The sequence below is a fragment of the Typopeltis vanoorti genome, chromosome 12 (assembly GCF_054136105.1).
Source record: "Typopeltis vanoorti isolate ZY-2024b chromosome 12, IOZ_Tvanoo_1.0, whole genome shotgun sequence".
Classification (NCBI taxonomy): domain Eukaryota; kingdom Metazoa; phylum Arthropoda; class Arachnida; order Uropygi; family Thelyphonidae; genus Typopeltis; species Typopeltis vanoorti.
Window position 1 is genome coordinate 66,134,971 of NC_143560.1, and position 21,478 is coordinate 66,156,448.

The 21,478-nt window shown below is 36.3% G+C and overlaps 1 protein-coding gene across 1 annotated transcript in view; it reads right to left on the minus strand.

The window, feature by feature from the left end:
* LOC150100848 (flotillin-1-like) overlaps positions 1-21,478 on the minus strand; it is a 198,986-nt gene that overhangs the window by 141,857 nt on the left and 35,651 nt on the right. The window contains exon 5 of the mRNA XM_090401919.1: positions 10,322-10,441. Within this exon, the coding sequence (XP_090258045.1) occupies positions 10,322-10,441 (120 nt within the window). The remainder of the gene's footprint in view (positions 1-10,321; positions 10,442-21,478) is intronic.

Genomic DNA, 21,478 nt, shown 5'->3' on the forward strand with positions numbered 1-21,478 from the left:
AATAAATCGTATTTTTTGTTTACATGAACATATAAATTCAAATAAAATAGATATTAAATTTTAATTAATATTTTAAATTAATTTCTTAATTTTCATTAATTTATTTATTTGTAATTAATTAATTAGGGGGTACTTGGTAATAATGAAAACTTAAGAAGGGGTATGTGGATATCTGAAGTATGAGAAACACTGGTCTAGCAGAAAAGGTGCATTTATTGTCTGTTGAAAAGTTAGTCAGGTTAAAGTTTTGTCACTTGGTAAGGCAATAAATTATGCTAGACAAGAAATTATATTCTTATTTTAAACCTTCACCAAAGCATAAGAAAATAAAAATCCTCCAAACTATCTTCATAACAATAGCATAAAAACTTTGATATCTTCTTCAGAACTATAATTTCAGAGGTAATGGGGAGGGAGGGGGGTGCCATAGCAATTCCCACTGGTTGTAAATTGTAAATTTTGTTCTTCCAAGAAAAATATCCAGAATTGATGCCAAAGAGAAGAGTATCTAAGATATCAGAGGGAAAAACATTTTTAAGAGTGTTAAGCTGTCATTCAAGTGAATATTGGTAAACAGCGAGGCAATGTCGAAGATAACCAATATATATGTGTAAAAATATTCTTTATGTTAAGAATATTTAAGATGTCGTCGATTGCGCCATTTGTTATTCCCTTACACGTGCACTTTAGGCCTAACTTTCTTCAACTTGACTCACTTGTAACTATAATCAGCTTAATATACACTTTGCTATTATTTCGTTATAATCTTCTTTATGTTCGCACTGCTAGTAGATGACCTTTGTTATTAGTCCATCCAAAATAAACAGGGTGCCAACTCTCAAACTAAGCAATTTAGAAAAAATTATTTGCACGACTGCACCATTCTAAATTATATATATAGCTTGAAAATTTAAGTATGGAACATATGCAAGATCAAATCTAACATACACAATCTTTTATAGCCAGTCGTGGTGATTCTTAATCAAGCAAGCTCGCAGGTTCGCTAATTTTTTTGGAGACAGTGCATTGGCAATAGATCAGGCAAGATAGTTATACAAACAAAACATTTTATTTTAACCTAGTAAAATAGTACAATGCACAAACAAATAGGAGACATTAACTCTCTAAGCCCTTTTACATGCACAGTAGGCAAAATATACAACTGAACATTATACACACAACACCTAGTTACCGTATATTATCGCGTATAATGCGAAAAATTTATGGTAAAAAATACTACTTAAAGTTAGGGGTTCGCATTATATGCAGATCCTAAAAAATATACCATCTTATTAGACTTGCACACACAGTATATACTACCTAATGCCTATGCAACCAAATCTACTTGACCCACTCGCATCGTATCTGCGCATAAAGCTACTTACATTACTGGCTTTATGCGCAGATACGATGCGCGCTCCGTCGCCGAATGATAGAGCACAGTTAGGTATATCAGTTTAACCACAGTTCATTTTAAATATTATTCGTTAAACAAACCTAGCCTGAAAATGAGCCAAAAGAAACGTAAACGTTCATCTTTTGAAGCAGGATTTAAATTGTGTGTTGTGCAGTTTGCAGAAGAACATAACAGTGTTGCTATGAGACAATTTGGCATGGCAGAGAGTAATATTAGAAGACAGTCTTGAAAAAATCCCCAAAACGAAACATGACCATCGTGGAGATGTGGCATCCTTTCCAGAACTCGAAGAAGAGCTAAATGAATGTATTTTGATGCAACAACAAGATGGTATTATAGTAACAAGAAATCCAATTCGTTTTCAAGCTGTACAACTCAAGAATGGTAAATTCAAGGACACATCAGGTATTTCATCTTTTCTTGCTTCGCCTGGGTGGTGCAACAGATTTATGGAACGCAAAGCATTAACATTACGACACCGAACAAAAATTGCACAGAAGTTACCAAAGCAGCTTGAAGAAAAAGTGCAGTCCTTCCATAAATTTATCATAAAATTACAGAAGTGTCACAGATATGAACTTTCCCAAATTGGCAATATGGATGAGATGCCCATGTACTTTGATATGCCTGGGAATCGAACAGTAAACTCAGTTGGTGAAAAGGGTGTCTTCATAAAAACAACGGGACATGAAAAAACGCATTTTACCATTGTTCTAGCATGCATGGCAGACGGAACCAAATTAAAGCCAACAGTGATATTTAAAAGGAAGAAAATTCCGAAGCATATGAAATTTCCACCAGGTGTAATTGTTTGCACCAATCAGAAAGGTTGGATGGATGAAGAAGGTGTACAGTTGTGGCTGGATCAAGTATGGAACATACGTCCAGGTAGCTTGTTACGTCAACAAAGCATGCTAGTCTGGGATATGTTCCGGGCACATTTAACGGAAGCAAGCAAAGAGAAAGCACGTGAGCTATGTAAAGACCTAGCAGTCATACTGGGTGGTTTAACTTCCGTTTTGCAGCCGCTTGATGTCAGCTTGAATAAGCCGTTTAAAGATCACTTAAGTGAAAAATGGAGAGAATGGATGTCATCTGGTTTGGTGAAGATGACAAAGGGTGGGAATTTTCAGAAGCCTGAGATCACCCTAGTCGCCAGCTGGGTTAAAGAAGCATAGGATTCGATATCATCTGAAATGATTCAATGTTCATTTCTTAAACGTGGAATAAGTAATTCAATGGATGGATCCGAAGATCACGTCATATACAAAAACGAGGATGATGCACAACAAAATGGAGAGCATGAAGATGATGAAGACAACTGCTACACTGATGACGCAATCCCTACAAATGAATTTATAAACGAAATGTTTGATGACTCAAAAGATGAAGAATTTAAAGGATTTTGATATTTTGTTTTAAAATAAACATTTCTTTCGTTAATTCGTATTGTATTATTTATAATGTTATGGAACAAGATTAACGGATCGCATTATACGTGGACATGGCATTTTAGGGCTAGTTTTCAAACAAAATTTCTAGTTCGCATTATACGTGGATCGCATTATATGCGATAATATACGGTAATCCTGTCACAATGCTTAGTTATCTAAATTAGACATGTAGCTGCTTCTTATGTTACACTTAGCTAAATCTTGTTCGTTGTAGGTTAACATTCATCTTCCCTTTCATTACTGTAACTTAATAACTAACTAAATACTAACAATTTCCTGTAAGTACACATACAATTCTCAGTTGTAAGCTTTTAAGACATTAACAAAATCGTGTTTACTTACATTGACTTTTACAAACACAGTTCAATCAACTTTAACAAAACTCAGCTAGTCTAGCTTAGGTGAATCTTCTACACCTCTAGCTGGGCCCATTCAACAATGCCTGCTGAATATCTCAGAACAGGTATGGACCAGGTGTAAATTGCTTTTATCAAATTTCCGGCATTAAGCATCGACTTCAGGAGTTTTCTTAGTCATCTTATGTATCCTGCTCTAGTTTTTTCTTTGATTTTATTGTGCAGAATTTCTGATGCTTCTAAAATTCCCAAATATTTGTAGCTATCTTTGCATTTTATTGCCTTGATTTTTTCACCATAGAGGAGCTCTATTTCATTCAGATCTTCAAACTTTCCTAGTTATGCAATGATCCGAGTTCATTCTCTGATTTTGCATACAGATTCAGATCGTCCATGTATAAAAGGTGAGATATCTTTGCACTTTTTTTTGTGCAGTTTGGTAACCATGAGCAGTTTTATTTAAAATTCTAGTTAAGGGGATCAATAACAAGATAAAGGAAATAATGAATCACCTTGAAAAATACCTCTTTTTATGTTTACCTCCTCAATTTCTTCTCTATTCAGGATCAACATTGTTTTCCAATTTTTCATGCTGGCTTGCAAGAATTTTTGAACGTTTTTGCTAATATTTTAAAATCTAACTATGAGGCACAGAATCAAACGTTTTTTAATAATCTATCCAAGCCATATGAAGGTTGGTTTTTCAATGTTTACAATTTTTCAAAATCATTTTGTCAATCAGCATTTGGCCTTTTGTGCCTCTCGAATTTTGGCTGCTACCTTTTTGTTCAATTGGAAAAAACGAATTTGCTTTAAGATAGCTGCATATTTTGTCAGCTAGTATGCCTGTGAGTAGAAAAGTTGTTGGCAGGCAGTTTGTCGAAGGTTTTCTGGCTTTGGACCTTTTTCTTTATCCTTTATGATCAAAAAGGTTTTCCCTGCTGTGAGCCACTCTTCTTTGCTTTGTCCTTCTAAAACATCATTAAATTGGTTAGCAAGTCTTTCGTGTAAGCCTGTCAGATAAATGCCCCATTTTTCAGTTGGTCCATTTTTCGTTCTTGAGATTCGTTCATAATTTGTTCACTTTGCCTTATTATTATGCCTTTTAGGGTTGTTCCATAGGCTTTGCCAAAATTTAAGTGCATTTCCTTTGTCTGTAGTATTTATATTTTCTTGTAAAATTTGTACTGATTTGTGCAGAACATCGAATTTTCCTTTACTGCTCAATGCATGCAGTGCAGCTTCTTATTTTAGCTGCGACTAACTATTTTTTGCTTTAGTTCCTCTAATACTTCATCGATAGGTTGTGTTCCAATATTATACCTCTTTATGAGGTTATTTTGGGTTTTCGTGTTTTTCAGCTTCTTTTCCTTAAGGTTTTTCAAATTGCTCATGTCTGCTCTAAGTTTAAGGATTTTATTCTCCAGTCAATACTTCCACTTTGGTTTCTGAGCCTTACCGCTTTTGAATTCACTAATCTTGTAGCCTAATTCAGATGTTACTATGTAGGCTATCGAGTATCGAGTTGATTCGTTTGTTCAATAGTTCCAGTAGGAATCGGCATTGCAACTTCATTGGTGTCTTGTAAAAGTTCCTTTAGCTTTTGTTGAGGTACTTGCCTCAATACTGGAAGCCTGACTCGTTCCATGTTGTTGTTCATTTGGTTGGTAATTTTTGTGACGAGTTCTTGTTCCTTCTCTGATAAATTCCTTTCAACTATTTCTATATTTTCAGGATTTTGCACATCGGAATCTGGTTCTGCTATGTTCATATTCTTGGTCAGTTCAGGGCCAGTACAGTCTATATTTGCATTTATTCCCATTAAAGACCTCATTGTTTCCTGGCTTCGTGATTCCTAAAATTAAACACAATATACGAATGCATCAAAGGACTCAAAGAAATGAAATTTCTTTGAGTCCTTTGATCAGACATACAGATGGCACAACGGGTCAAATTTTTAGCGTTCCAGTTGTTTTAAATCACCCTGAAGGCAAGGCAGGGTGAGCACTGAGACAACAGCACCTAGAAATCAGTGGCTGTTGATTGGTTATTGTGTCAACCAATCCAACTGAGCATTGTAATTTGTCAGTGCTGTTTTTGTTTTCTGAGTTTCATTCATTTTGTGCATGTGAAGTGCAAACTGACGTGGTAGGCATTATATATAGATTTTATATATAATACAGACAAGTTTTTAATGTATAATTTTCCTTAAATGTGTAACTTTTTTGCCCATATTTACAATGGGAAACAATGTTGACAATCTAATGAAAGTCTCCCATTTTCTGCCAGAACTTTTGCAGATTGTATGACTGTAGTCGAAGGAGGTAAGCCTTGTCCTCCTCTTCCAAAACATGCAAAAACAGTACATGAACATGTCTCTAGTTCACAATACAATGAGTAGAATGGTTAACTGGATGTAAAGTGTGGTCAAGACTTTTTTTTTTGTTGGCTGTGTTAATTATTCTTTCTGCCAGAACTTTTGTAGATTGTATGACTGTAGTCGAAGGAGGTAAGCCTCGTCCTCTTCTTCAAATCTACTAAGCAAACAACAACAATGCAAAAACTGAGTACATGAGACGTCTCTATTTCACAATACAACGCAGTAGAATGGTTAACTGGATGTGAAGTGCACTCAAGACTTTTTTGTTGCCCATGTTTATTATTCTTCAGAGAGAAAAGCATTTGGAATAAGCATGGATATTCTGACCATAATCATTTAACCGCAGCAGTGCAAAAACATGAGCATGCCCAATCACATGTCTAGTCATTTTTAATTCTTAAGATATTTGGAAAATAAAGGATTGACACTCTCATTGAAAAACAAAGAAAAATTGAAGTTACCCATCATAATTATTATTATTATTCAGGCCTCCATGGAGTCAAGAGCCTCATCGTGGGCGGTCCTTCATAGGAAACACAAAGTCTATTATACCACTCCTTGAACTCACTGACCGTTCTTGCTCTCACCACTCTATCAAGCAATGAATTCCACGGTTCAACCACCCTCCATGCAATGAATTCCACGGTTCAACCACCCTCCACGCAAAGAAACCGCTCCTCACCCTCTTGCTCACAGCTTCCTTTCATAACTTCCAGGGATGGCCCCCTGTCATTATCGCCCCTTCCCACTGTTCCACCAAGTGAAAGAACTCCCTAGTGTCAACCCTGTAACAAAAAGTCTCGATCATATCACCTCTCCTTCTATCCACCAAACTCTGCAGCCACACTCCCTCAGCCGATCCTCATAACTAACATTGTACAGTTCTGAAACCATCTTTGTTATCCGCCTCTGTACCCTTTCCGCAGTTAATTTATTCCCTTCAAATCCTGGGGGCCAAATTTGAGAACAATAGTTTAAGTGTGGTCTGATCAGGTTCTTATACAATGGAATGATAACTCTTTTATCTCTGCAGGTCAGCGACCTTCTCAGAAGAGAAGGATGCTGACTATTTTCAAATTTAATTTGCTATCTTCACTAAAAACTGCACCTAAATAGCTGAAATGCAGAGTTTTCCATATTCCTGCCTGTTTTCATAGTTTATCTTTTTGAACAGGTAAAGAAAAAATAGAGACATTTTTTAAAAAGATTAATTGATGCTGTATACTATTTGGCTAAGCAAGAGTTTCCTTTTAGGTCATGATAAGTCTGAAGATTGAGCTAATCGAGAAAATTATATAGAATTTTTAAATGTGCTCTGTGAGTATGATCATCTTTTAGACAGTCATTTAAAGCACTCGATTGTATTTCAAGGAACTTCTTCCACAGTTCAAAATGATATCATTAGCACCATATTTGATGTAGTTAAAGATGTTATACGGCATCTTAGTTTCACCTCTTTCGGTAGAATTTTATTTCTAGAATTAGCATTTGTTAAGTGTCTGGATGATATTGAATATCTCAAATGCAATTCAAACTAATTTAAAGTTGTATTCATATATATTATTTTGCTTTTCATAAACTTTAAAATGTATTATAAACAGCTGTTGCACATATTTTCTAGAACTGAAAATTTGAAAACGAATGTTAGGAAATGTTTAGTTAGCTGCTATGTTTACTGCTATACTTAATATAATTATATAAAAACTGCAAGCCTCCCTTCATTGATCTCCATGATAAAAAAAAAGTCTTCAAATCTTCCTGAAGAGAATCAACATCCACAATACTCCTTATAATTCTCCCCAACTTTGCAACATCAGGGCACACAAATGAAGATCTCCAGTCAATCCACACAAAACATAATTAACAAATAAATTAAACAGGGACTCCTCAAGAACACAATCTTGGGGAAAACCAGTAGTTATCCTTTTCTAAGACACAGTCTATCACACAGCTTGCTGACATCATTCAGCGAGCCAATCTCTCCAATTCCATTTTGTGCAGATTATACACCAACTTGTTATATGAAAATCTATCAAATGTTTTTGCACAAGTCCAAGAACATGAAAAAGGAAGACATGTCCACAGTAAAGAAGTTTAATTAAAAGTGCAAATTAGATATATTTCAATTTATGTCTCACACCATCTTCAGTGTTAACAAATGAATAATAGAAAATTCAAAAACAACAATGCTAAGTACATGAAGCATTAGTGTCATTTCATGTGCAGTAGTAAGAGCACCAAGGTAAAAATTCTTGTACTATTAGAATCTTACATAGATTAAAAAAAAAAAAAAGAAAGAAAGAAAGAAAGAAAAAAAAAAACTTCAGCTTTCTTTTTAAAGGAAGTGTGAATATTCATCTTCTTTGTCCAAATCTTAATCCCAATCTCCTTCCACACTGCACTTTTTCTCTCTTTACCATCTTGTCACCTTTCTAACTTGAACTGCATATTCCTTATGCATATAATCAGTTTTGTACCTCCTCCATAACATCTTTTTCTACACTGCTTTCCTGATTTCAGTGTTCCTTTTCACTCATTTTATTCATAATCTATTTATCTGATTAACTCTTAGTATGCAGTCATACATCATTCGTGTCATATGCTTCCTAATCAATTTACATGCTCTCTCAGCCTCTTTCTGTACAGCTTGTCAACCCATGGCACTGATGCTAGTTGACTATGGAGCTTCTCATAATCATCCACCTTATAATTCCACATGTATCCCTTCTTGACAGTAACCTGTTTGGCCACTTTCCAAACAAATAACTCATAATCACTGTCACCAACTGGCAACATGGCTTCTGAGGGTCAGTCATGCCTTAGTAATTTACTAAGGAACTTTTTATAATAGAGTAACAGCTGAGTTGGATAAATTGACAGTAACCTGTTTGGCCACCTTCCAAACAAGTAACTCATGATCACTGTCACCAACTGGCAGCATGTATGTGGGGCAACATGGCTTGTGAGGGTCAGTCATGCTTTAGTAATTTACTAAGGAACGTTTTATAATAGAGTAACAGCTGAGTTGGATAAAGGAAATGGCTACACAATGATTCTTCTGGATTTTGCTAAGGCATCTAAAAGAATACCATATAGACCTCTGTTATGCAAATTAGAACAAATGGGGATGGATATGACACTGGTTATGTGGATAAGAGGGTGGCTGCTGGACAGGTATTAAAAAAAAAAGTGGTAAGTGGAGGGGCAGAATCAAGATGAAAGCAGGTGACTAGTAGTGTACTGCAAGTTCAGTGTTGGGACCACCAATGTTTATTTGTACATAAATGATACAGGAAATAACTTGAAAGGAAATATTCAGTTGGTTACTGATGATGTGAAGTTAGGAAGAAGAATAATAGTTAATCAAGCCAATGTGGAAAGCTTGCAGGATGATTTAAATACTGTCAAGTATGAACAAAAGATAATGGGCATCAGTTTAATGTGGAGAAATGTAAAGTTATACATTTTGGTATAAATATATTATAAGCTGTGTACCACAATGATGGAACTGAACACCTGGAAATAGATGAAGCTAGAGATTTAGGGGTGGTGGTAGACAGAGAGTTAAGAGGACATATTGCAAAGGTAGCCCATAAGATTACGTGGCTATTGAAGAACACACTAATAAGTAGACATAAGGAAGTTGTTATTCCTCTTTATAAGGGACTTGATATGTCCACATTTGGATTACGGTGCTCAGGTTTCTTGTCTTCAAATTTGTAGTATCTTGGGTTTCTTAGAAATGAGGAAGCAGTGGAGAAGATTCAGAGGTGAGCAATCAAGATGGTGATCTGTGGAATGTTCCCTATGAGAATAGATTGAGAGCATGTGGATTGCATATGAGAGAAACATTTAAGTTGTTTAAAGGATTTTATAGGATTGATGCAAGGGAAAATATTTAGGCTAGAGGAGCCAGAACAAGAGATCATATCTGGAAAATGAATAAAGGTGTAGTTAGTATGGATATGAGGACTAGATTTTTTGCTTGGAGTTTTGAATGAGTGAAATGGGTTGCCAGAGTCAGTTGCAAGTGCTTTGTCTGTTAATGAGTTCAAGGAGAGGTATGTTAGATTGTGTGGATGGTTTGGGTCTCCAGTGATGAGTCTTTGAACTTCATGGAGGTGCCTGTACAATAATAATAATAGTAATCTGATAGAATCCCAAGGTCTATATTGTATCTCCTGTTTTCCTTCTATCCACCACCCTCTGTAATTGACATTCCCTCAAACACTCTTCATAACCAACAATCCACAGCCCTAATATCACTTTAATCATTTGTCTTTGGACCCTCTCTAGTGTTCCCACATCACAATGAAATCTAGATGACCAAATTTGAGCACAATAGTCCATATGTGATCTGACCAATATCTTATACAGAGGCACCACCACCACCTTATCCCTACATGTCAATATATATATTTTTTTATCATAGCAGCAATACAACGTGCAGTCTTTGACACATTTACAATGAGCTCTCGGAACTTTAGTCCACTATCTACATCACGCTCGTGTGTGTGTGTGTTTTTTTTTTTATGCTGGAAATTTTTTTTACAAAAATCTATATTGCAACAGGATACGAATCCACAGCCAACAGAGGCTTTGATCTACTTGGTCATCAAGACTAGCACAAATCAATATAGTCAAAATACTATAATAAATGAATTCAAAAACTGCTAATTTAGAAATCAAGTAGTTTCAAGAACAACATCCATACCTCATCATCGCCAATATCTTTGATTGTGTAGGAAACAACAGTTACACCCATGTTGACCAAATCAGAAGATGCAACTTCAAATACCTGCTTTGAAAACTTTTTACGATCTTTATATATCTCCTGAAAAAATATTCAATAATAGTTACACCACAGAATCTTTATATTAAATAAAAAAACACACTTATATACAATATGAAAAATACACTAAAACAACCAACTGGTTATGGTAATTTGGCAGCAACTAACTTTCAGAATATAAATGATTTTCCTGTATGTCACAAGTCATGTGTGCTGAATTTTGGTGTTTAATTATTATATATATAATTAGATGCTTTGTGACCCAATATTTATGGTTTACAGAATTATGATATACAAAATATAAAAATATACAAAGAAAAAGGAGTTTAATGTGTAAGAGCCCTCTAGTATTAACTTCCTTGTTACAAAAATTATAACTACAGTAAAGAATTACAGACTTATGAACTGCTTTTTTCATTATTTTCATCTGAACCTCAATGTAGTTAAAGATTACGGAAGATCACTGTTACATACAAAACTCATTTAACTGTTTCTACACTCAACTTCCAAACTGAGGCAATGCATCCCAAGAATAGAGATGAGACTGCTGACTAACTACTTTTCATGTAAGAATCTGCTTCTTAATCTCCTATTTACACTCTTCTTATACAGCTTCCAAAGATATTCTCTTGTTCAATCTCTGTCTCCTTTCATTTTATTAAAAATCTCCTCCACATTTAACCAATTAAAATCTCTTTGCAACTTATACTGTTCGATCAAAATATGATCACTGCCCCTAATACTTTATTCCCCCCCCCCCTTATTGCCAGAACTGCTGATAAATGGCAAAGGATCTATAAGACCTTTGAATAGTGCAGGAGGTATGCTGTATGACATCATCTGGATTGCTTCCTGCATATGTGCATGTTTGAGGAGGAGGACTCAAATGAAAGATCCCTCAATCCAAGTAATTCCACAGATGTTCAATGGGATTTAAAATCCAGCAAATTCAGTAGCCATGGTATCACTCGGAAATTACTATTACACTCAGCAAACCTCCATTAAATGATACCAGTAATGTACATTATCCTGTTGGAACACACAAATGCTATCTGGAAAAACAATTACCATAAAGCAGTGAATCCCACATTCGATAGGTACTTTGTGACATGCCTTGCATGGTTTGCAGGTATTAAGACTTCAAGAGATAAAGAGATTAACAGGAAACTTTCCCCATATCATAATGTTAATTCCTCTCCCAGTGTTTTTTGCCTAACCTTCCATCTGTTCCAAACAGTGCAGCTGGAAATGATATTCATCCAAAAAAGCAATTTTTTCCTCTTCTTCAAAGGCTCAACAATGTCTCTCAAATGAAAACTCTAAATATCATTCATGATTGGGCATAAACATGGGTACATTGACTGGATGCCTACTCTGGAGATCCATCCAGAGGATGGTACACTGAATCATGGTCTAGGAAACATTGTCATTCATCCCTGATTAGATTCCATAGTTTTTTTGTCTATGCCTTGCACGAAGCAGGACAACCTACATTCACCATGAAGTATGAAAGCACTCACTGGTCTGACAAATGCTGCTCTGTGCAATATCCTTCCACTCATGGAACACTTAACTACAGCACAAACAGCTTGCAATACTAGCAGTTTTCTGGATACTGACACTCTTCAACCAGTATCCTACAATCATGCCCTTTTCAAAGTCCATCAGATCACATCCCTTGGTCATAGTGATCAGCAACTTTGAACAGTATGTCACACCTTCAGTTATCATATATACTGGCTTTTACTGTGATACAAGTACCCAACTAGCAAGGTGGAATGGCCAGTTGTGAAATAACATGGGTGGTCATAATATTCTGTATGAACTGTGTATATACATCAATTAATTCAATCCTCCTCCTGCTGCTCTCCTATCCACCAGGATCTGCATGTAGTACTGTTGTGTTGTTTGAAGTGGGTTATAGGAATCATAGACATTGTATAGTCCATCCTGAGAAGCCATTCTGTTGCATCACACAATTGCTCTCCACAAGTTCTTGCTTTAACTGCTGCGGTTTTGAATATACAATATAAGTACAATGCAAAAGACTTTATGATTCTAGTTTTTTTTTTTTTTTTGAGAAGGATGGTGAGCAGATTGTTATTGTATGCGGTGTCCAATGAAGTCATTTGTGATAAATGGATATAGTTAGTTCATCTGAAGGAGAGCAAAAGGTACTGCATATGTGGTTAAGGTTCAGCAGAGAGTGTGCATTATTATATAATGGAGTAAATCAATTTTGTCCTGTTCAATGTAGTTAAATGTCCTGCTATTGGGAGCAAGAGAAAGATTGAGGTATGTTAGCAGATAGATCTACAACCTTATTATTAAATACTTTCAGCTACTGTCTTTCATCCAGAGAATTTAATAATAAGGATACAACCATTTTTCCTACTTGTATATGAAAAAGATATGACTTCTGCATTGATTTAACCAATGTATCTTATCTTCTTGGTTCTATCTCCCACTGATGAGACCTCGATAAAACTTAAAAGTGATTTGGATAGTAATCTTACCCATCATGTTTTTGCATTATGGAATATTAAAGCAATCGACGTGAAGTCAGCAACTAGTCATAAAGTTACTTCACACCTGAGTATAGGATTAAAACAAGCATATAATTTGTTTTAACCAACAATTATTCAATTTAGATGAAAAGCCAAATGGCTATTTTTTCTGGCGAGGTTGATAAGTAAAGGGGATAAAAATCCCTTATTGTTTTTCAGCCAGTATGTGAAACTCTAAGATCAAAATCTTTTCGATCTTAGAGTTTCGCATACTGGCTGAAAAACAATAAGGGATTTTTATCCCCTTTACTTAATTATTCAATTTATTCAGACATACATAATATACATGCTCTGAATAAACTGACTATCTCTATCGGTTGTAGAGTTAGAAATGGGAGGTGATTATGAGCTGTCTGTAAAGTATACAGCACGCAATCTCCTATTTTGAGAGAAGAAAATGTTATGTAGAGGGATGGAAAAAATTAAATGTATGTATGTGGGGGATGATAGCTTAATGGGAAAGAAGGAATTATATTCCTAGCAAAAGTAGTTGTACCCTTTCACATAACACATCTGCATCTGTAGTTGAGAAATAAAAGAGGGAGGGAGGGATCAAATATCTGTGTTTTTCTTTTTAATCACAGGCATTTTGATTCACCTTGCTGTAATTTTCTTTAAAAAAAATTAAAAAATCAATGGGTTTCACTATTCACTGTGTGAAGCAGCTTGAATTTCATTTAGGAAACTCCTACATGGGAGAAGCTAATATTAACTGAGTCATTTTCTAATCTCAAAAAGATAGCTCAAGGATGTAAGCTAGATAACTTGGAAAGAGATTTACACTTCCATATGGTGTTTAAGGAATGCAGAAAGCCCAATGAAGACTTCTGGCTCAAGGAAAAACACTTCGTTCTCTATTGAAACAATAGAGAACCAAGTACTGAGCCCTGTGGTATCATATCATACGAGGTGAGATATCATCCAATTACAAGTCCCAGATGTTTCTGTCAGAGAACTAAGACAAACAAGGAAAAGTCAACCAATGGAACAATCTCAATCTCAGCAGAAATGAAGATAAGCACACATTAATGTTAATAGGGTTCAAAGGAAAAAAAGTAAGCTGGGCTGGCAGAAGAATCAGAAACATACCATGCCCACATAATTGGCATCACTAAGACAACCACAGTTGGAATATTTTTAAATATGATGAAAGACAACCTATTATTATTATTATTACAGGAATCTCAATAAAATCAGAAGACTCACTGTGGGAGATCCATTTATTCACACACTAGCCATCATTCACACAATCATGCCACTTAAACTCATTCACTGATGAAGCACCCACAACCCATTCACCACCCTCTAAGAAAAAAAATCCTAGTCCTAACACCCTTGATAACCACACTGTTACACAACTTCCTTGTACTGAAAAACATCTTCAATGTCAATCCTATAAAATTCCTTTAATAACTTAAACGCTTCTATCATGTCTCCTATTTTTCATCTATCAGCTAATTTTTGAAACCTATAAACTGTCAATCTATTCTCATAGGAAGCATTCTACAGACCTGCACCAATCTTTGTCACTTGCCTGTGGATCCTCTCCACAACTTCATCACCACGGAATCCAAGAGTGGCTTTATTAAAAACTTATACAGGGATAGAGAGAACAATAATCTCTCTATCCCTGCTTGTTACAGTGTTCTTCAACAACCACATAACATGTGCTGTTTTGATTACCTTCACAAGATGCACTCTAAACTTCAATTCTCTGTCCACAATCACACCAAAGTCCCTGGCCTCATCAGTTTCCTGAAGTTCAGTTCCATCAATATAGTACATAGCTTCTGATCTCTTCCCAAAGCGTATCACCTTACACTTGGCCATGTTAAACTAGCAGCCATTTACCTTCATCCATACTGCTAATCTGTTTAAGTCTTCTTGCAGGATCTCTGCATAATCTTCATTTATCATTGCTCTTCCAGTTTAGCATCATCAGCAAACAACTGAATATTTCATCGCAAATCATTTCCTATATCACTGATATACAAATGAAACAATAGAGAACCAAGTACTGAGCCCTGTGGTACTTGGTATACATCCATTATTATATAATGGATGTATACCATTATATAATAATGGTCCCTTTCTTTCTCCTAGACTCAACTCCTCCATAATCGTTTGTTGAGAGCTCCTGATAAGATAAGTGTTATTTTAAGTTATCATTGACAATTTTTGCTTGAATATTACATAGTTTTGTTTGCTTTTCGTATCTTAGTGTGTCTGTTTGTGTGTTTTTGGTGTTGTTTCAATTATTAATTTGATAAAATACGATAGAAGTGTGCACATGGCTCTGGTAAGAAGGAAAATGGCGGCTAGTAATAATGGTTCGCCATCTTTGTTCAATAACTGTAACATAAAGGAGATTATTCAATGTACTATCTGCGAAATGTATGCATTGCAGAGAGCGGTTGGAGTATGGTTAGATGATGATAGTGGAGTGAATGTGTGCAGAAAATGCAAGGAAAATGAGGAATTAAAGTGTATTTCAGGTCACGAGTGCGATATTTTTATCAAATTGTAGAATGTAGAAAATAGCAATATGATAAGAAATTGCGAGGTTGTACCACAGAGCTGTGAGGACAGTGTAGAAAGTGAGAATGAAGGTATTAATACAGAGCAAATTAATGGTTTAACAGATAATAAAAAAAAGATGAGATAGATGCAATGAGTATGATCGCGCAGTTGAGCGGAGCGATACATAGGGCAAAGCAGCAGCTGGAGTGTATGCACAAATGTCTACTGAATGTACCAGCCAATAAAAAAAAAGTATGATAGGAAAAATAAGAGTATGATTGTGAACGTAAACAAAATGAAGGAGAGCGTGCTGGAAATTCATTAGTACGAGATGTGATAGTAGAAAATTTGACAAAATCGTACCAACCTGGTGCGACCATAAAGGATGTAAGTGAGGCTGTTAGGGAGCAAAAGCAAAGGGTGAAAGAAATTATAGTGGTGGCAGGTATGAATGATTTGAAAGGAGAAAAAATGGAAATGATAGAGGACCTGAAGGAATTGTTTGAGGTGGCAAAAGAGAATAGTGAGAGAGTTAGGATTAGTCTTTTGCCACTGTATGACAGTGAAGAGTTTAGGAGGAGGGCCATAATTGCAAATGACTTTATGCGTGGGTTATGCAGGATGAGTGGTGTGGAATTTGTGGACGTGTGGAGTGAGTTCGATGGGCGAAAGGATCTATATAAGATGGATGGTTTGCATTTGAATGGATTCAGTGTAAGGAGACTTGAAAAAGTGTTGTTGAATGAAGTGGATGTGCAGAATCAGGGAAACTAGATTTATTAGGGGGGGGGGGGGGGTGTAGATATGCAGACCTTAGGGAGGCAGTTGAGTGTATGAATGAGTATAATATGCCCGAGCGAATAAGAACAACAAATCAGAATGGGATAGTTAGTATAAGGCATCAAGGTAGGGATGGGGCTAACTGGGGTCTGCAATTCATGTATACTAATGCTAGGAGTATTAGGCCTTGGTTGGCACTTCCAGACCACAGGTTATTGGCATTAGTGAAACATGGCTGACTGAAGATGATATAGCTAGTGGGATTGAATGCAAGGGGTATAGTGTGTTCAGGAATGACAGGGAGAATAAAATGGGGGAGGAGTATTATTGATGATAGTTGATGAGCTGCAGCCAAGGAGAATAGAAGTTGAATTGCAGGATAGAGAAAAGAGCACATTTGAGGCCATTTGGTGTGAGATTGAAGCTAGCAGAACAAAATATACAATTGGGTGCTGCTATAGACCAGGTGATGGAAAAGATGGTGGAGATAGTATGCACAAGCAAATAGAAGAAATGAGTGGAAGGAGGATAATTATTATGGGAGATTTTAACTATGGTCGCATTGATTGGAGTGAGGAGAGGACACACGGGAGGAAGGAATTGGATTTTATGCAGTCATTAAGGGATAACTATCTGCGACAGCATGTAATGGAAAATACCAGGGGTCAGAGAGTGCTTGACCTAGCAATTGCATCTGAGGATTTGACTGTAACGAATATGACCACATTGCCACCAATTGGTGAGAGTGATTGTAGGGTCTTGACTTGACTTGGAAGGTGGCTAAAGGTGTGGAATTTACAATTAAGACAGGGTACATGTGGAATTATCGGGCTGGTAAGTATGACAAGCTTAGGAGTTTGATTGGTTCAGTGCCATAGCATGTAACACTGCAAGGGCTGGATGTTGATAGTGCATGGGAAGCGGTTAAGAAGCATTTGCAGGAGGCAATGACTGACTGTATACCTAGAGTCCGAATAATAAATCAAGTAGGGATTAAGTGGATGAATAACACCATTAAGCTTGAGCTGCAAAAAAAGAAACAACTGTGGAGGGAATTTAAGGAGAAAGGTAACCTGCAAGCACATGAATGGTATAAAGCCCAAGCCAGAAGGGTAACAAGTGTGGTAAGAAAAGCAAAAGTAGATTATGAAAGAACATTAGCCATGCAGGCTAATGAGAATCCCAAACAGTTTTTTCGATATGTTGCAAGTAAAAGAAAAAATGTATACGGCAGATTGATTTTAAAGAATGCCGATGGTAGGGAGATAACCGAATCAGTTGATATAGTAGAATTACTGAGTGAGCACTTTGCAAGAGTATATCATCCAGTAGGTGACATTGCAGAAATGGACAGAAAACAACAGCTTATATGGGAATTGTGGTGAATGAAGTGGAGGTGAATAGTCTATTACAAAACCTCAATGTCAATTCATCTGCGGGATTGGATGGTATACCAGCTCGTGTCGTACGAGAAGCGGCTAAAGAATTGTCAGTGCCTTTGACAATTTTGTTTAATTTGATTCTCAGGTCTGGGTTAGTCCCAAGGGGGTGGAAAGAAGGGAAAATAGTTCCACCGCATAAAGGAGGTTCCAAGACTGCTGTTGAAAATTACCAGCCAATCAGCATATCAGGAATTGTTGTCAAGGTCTTGGAGAAAATAGTCAAGAGGAAAATACAAGATTGGATAGATGAAAATGGGATACTGTATGGGGAACAGCATGGTTTTGTGACACAGTGGCGGCTGAACTGGATAAGGGTAACGGGTTTACAACGATTCTACTGGACCTTGATAAAGCCTTTGATAGGATACCACATGGAATTCTAATCAGTAAACTGCAGCATATGAGAATGGATATAGGGTTGGTGAGATGGATAGGAGGGTAGTTGATGGAGAGATATCAGAGAGTGGCTTATTCAGGAGTAGAGTCCAAAAGACAGCCTGTGACTAGTGGTGTGCTGCAGGGTTCTGTTCTTGGACCACTACAGTTTAATTTGTTCATTAACGATATAGGAAAGGATCTGAGAGGAACTGTGCATCTGTTTGCGGATGATGCAAAGTTAGGTATAGCAATAGTGAATGCTCAGGATGTCAAAATTTTGCAGGATGATTTGGATAGTTTGGAGGACTGGGCTATGGAGAATGGATGTCAATTTAATGTGGAAAAATGTAAGGTTCTGCATTTTGGAGTGAAAAGATTAGCAGCAGTATATCACATTGGTGGAACTGTACTCCAGGAGACTGACGAGGCCAGGGATTTGGGAGTGTTGGTGGATAGGGAGTTGAAGTTTAGGAGACACATCGCAAAAGTGGCAAAATCAGCTCATCAAATCACTTGGTTGCTGAAAAACACTTTAACGAGCAGAGACAAACAGGTTATTGTTCCTCTGTATCGAGCCTTGATAAGACCCCATCTAGACTACTGTGCTCAGATATGGGTGCCAGGGTTTCTTCTCGATGGGGAAGAGGTGGACAGGATCCAGTGACGAGTGACCAAGATGATAGCAGGTCTGTGGAATGAACCTTATGAGAACAGGTTGAAGATTTGTGGGCTGCAGAAATTGGTTGATAGGCGAAAAAGGGGGTGATATGATTGAGACATTTAAATTACTGAAGGGTTTCTATAAGATTAATTCAGAAGATATTTTTGAGAATAGGACTGGTAGTGGGAGGACTAGGGGACCATCCATGGAAGCTTGGTAAGAGTGTGGTTAGCAAGGGTGTTAGAGCTAGGGTTTTTACTTGGAGAGTGGTGAATGAGTGAGTGGAATAAGCTGCCAGAGTTTGTTGTGGGTGCCACTACTGTAAATGAGTTCAAGGTGAAGTATGATAGATACTGTGTGAATGTTGAATAGTTGTTCTTGACATGATGTTGGGCCTCCTTCGATGAGTCTAAGGACTCCTTGGAGCTGCCCATAATAATAATAATAATAAACCACTTTTTGATATCTATTTATCAGCCTACCACTAATCCAAATCACTAGATTCATATCCATCCCCATTTGCTCTTGAGTTCTATGTGGAATCTTGTCAAATGCTTTTACAAAGTCTAGCAATATCACTGTGCAGCCATTTCCCTTATCCAACTCCATTGCCAATTTAGTATAAAACGTAAGCAAATTACTAAGGCAAGACCTACCCTTCGCAAAACCATGTTGTTCCTTACAGAGTATATTTCTATCACCCAGTTCTGGATTCTGCCTCTCACCAATTTCTCCAATACTTTAACCACCAGTTCTGATATGCTAATATGAGTGTGCTTCACATCACAAGAGGAAACTTTATACAGGCTTTTACAACTGAAGGCGAGTTGTTCAATCTCATATAAAGATAGATTTCTTTGAAGATATGAAAGAATTATTGGAAAGAAAAAGCAAAAAAGAATAGTGAGAGAGTAAAGATTTTAAGTCTGCTGCCATGTTATGATAGAGGAGAGTTGAAGAGGAAGACAGCTATCATGAATGAATCAATGTGCAAGTTGTGCAAAAAGAATGTGTGTGTAGTTTGTAAAAATATGGATTGAATTGAATTGATGGAAGGACTTATAAGTGGAGAGGATCTGGAGGTGATTAGTTTTAAATGCTCCCTTTGATGACAGATTGAGGGTCTGTGGATTGTAAAAGTTAGCAAAAAAAAAATCAGGTTATCACGTGCAGTCCTAGATTAAGACTAATAAAACAGGTTTGCCCCAGAGAGCAAATAATTTGGGAAATGGCTTTTAAGAAAAGCTTGACTCTAGTCAGTAACTAGAATTAAACATACAACAGTCTTTCTTCATTTCACCTAGTGCTATGGATGTGAATACCATTTCCAAAGGGCTTCAACGATGCACTTATATGTGTGTGTGTGTGTGTGTGTGTGTGGTTAAAAAATTTAGTGACTAGAAGCAAGATACCGAAATAGAAAAAATACTATTTATTATTTGAGCACACAACTAGTTTTGTCTTCTTAGAAGACTTCATTGGGTGCATAACATGAAAAGAGAAATTCAAAAAATACATTACAAGAGGCAATTATAAATTAACTTGCAAATTAATCTGAAGTCATTCTGGATGCAATAGTATTGTTGTGACATTCTATTTTCATGTTGTGTTCGAATCCGCCATCTTGTTACAAGTCACTTTCACCTAAATAAACACAACTACTTGTAAATTGATCACTAATCCAAGGGTAGAGAAATTTCTATTATACTGCGCCACTCTATCCTTACATAAGTCTATATGAAATAGTAGGATCAATTCAAAGTTAGTTAGCAGTCTTTCATTCAATCAGGCCGAAGTGTATATTTTCTTTCTGGGATTCCCGCTAGATTCGAATTTTTGTGAACGGTGCAGTAATAAGAAATTCAGGCAAATACAATAGTTAGATTAACCAATGAAACATTTAATATAGGTCATATACATAAATAAACACATACATAAATTTTACTTCTAATTTCTATATACTAGAAACAAGTCAAACATTAAGTTTAGACAATCTCAATAGCACAATCTTCCAAGTCTTCACATGTACTTTCTCAGCTTCTGGGTTACAAAGTTTCTACACTTAAATTAATATAATGGAACATCCAATCTAGTCAGTTTTCACACAATTCTCAGTCATGCTATAAGTTCAAAATATTACAAGCACTAATAGCTGAAAATATCTTTCAAACAATTCTTATCTCCGACTCTCATTCACAAAGAGTTTCCACAGTTAGTGTAGCATTAAGCATAGCGTAATTAACACACAATTCTTCAAGCATAGAAATAATACACTATGATAAACCTTACCGGGAATAGTTCCTAATACATCAATTATGTTGTGAGCAAACCTTTGGAACTTATTTATCTTACTTAATAAAAACACATCTACAAGACTTATCCACGGTTATACTTAAAGCACTATCAAACGCACTTCAGAATTCTAGACTTCAATTACAGGGTACTTCAACTATCGTCGTTACCACTCATAAACTAATTAAACACCGTGAGGTTCTTTTTAGGGCAAATCGGAAATAAGCCACAATTCTAGAATAGCCGGTTTCATTCAGAATTCTTCCTTAAACAACCAGCTTTTTATTTTATCCGATTGTAGTATTAATTTCCTTTTCATTATTACTGCTGATTATACTTTCAGCTAACTATAAAACTCGTTTCGTCCTTGCTCACTTATAAAAAAATATCCACTCAACTCCTACCCTTAAGAACCTTTTATTTACTTCTACTTCTCTAG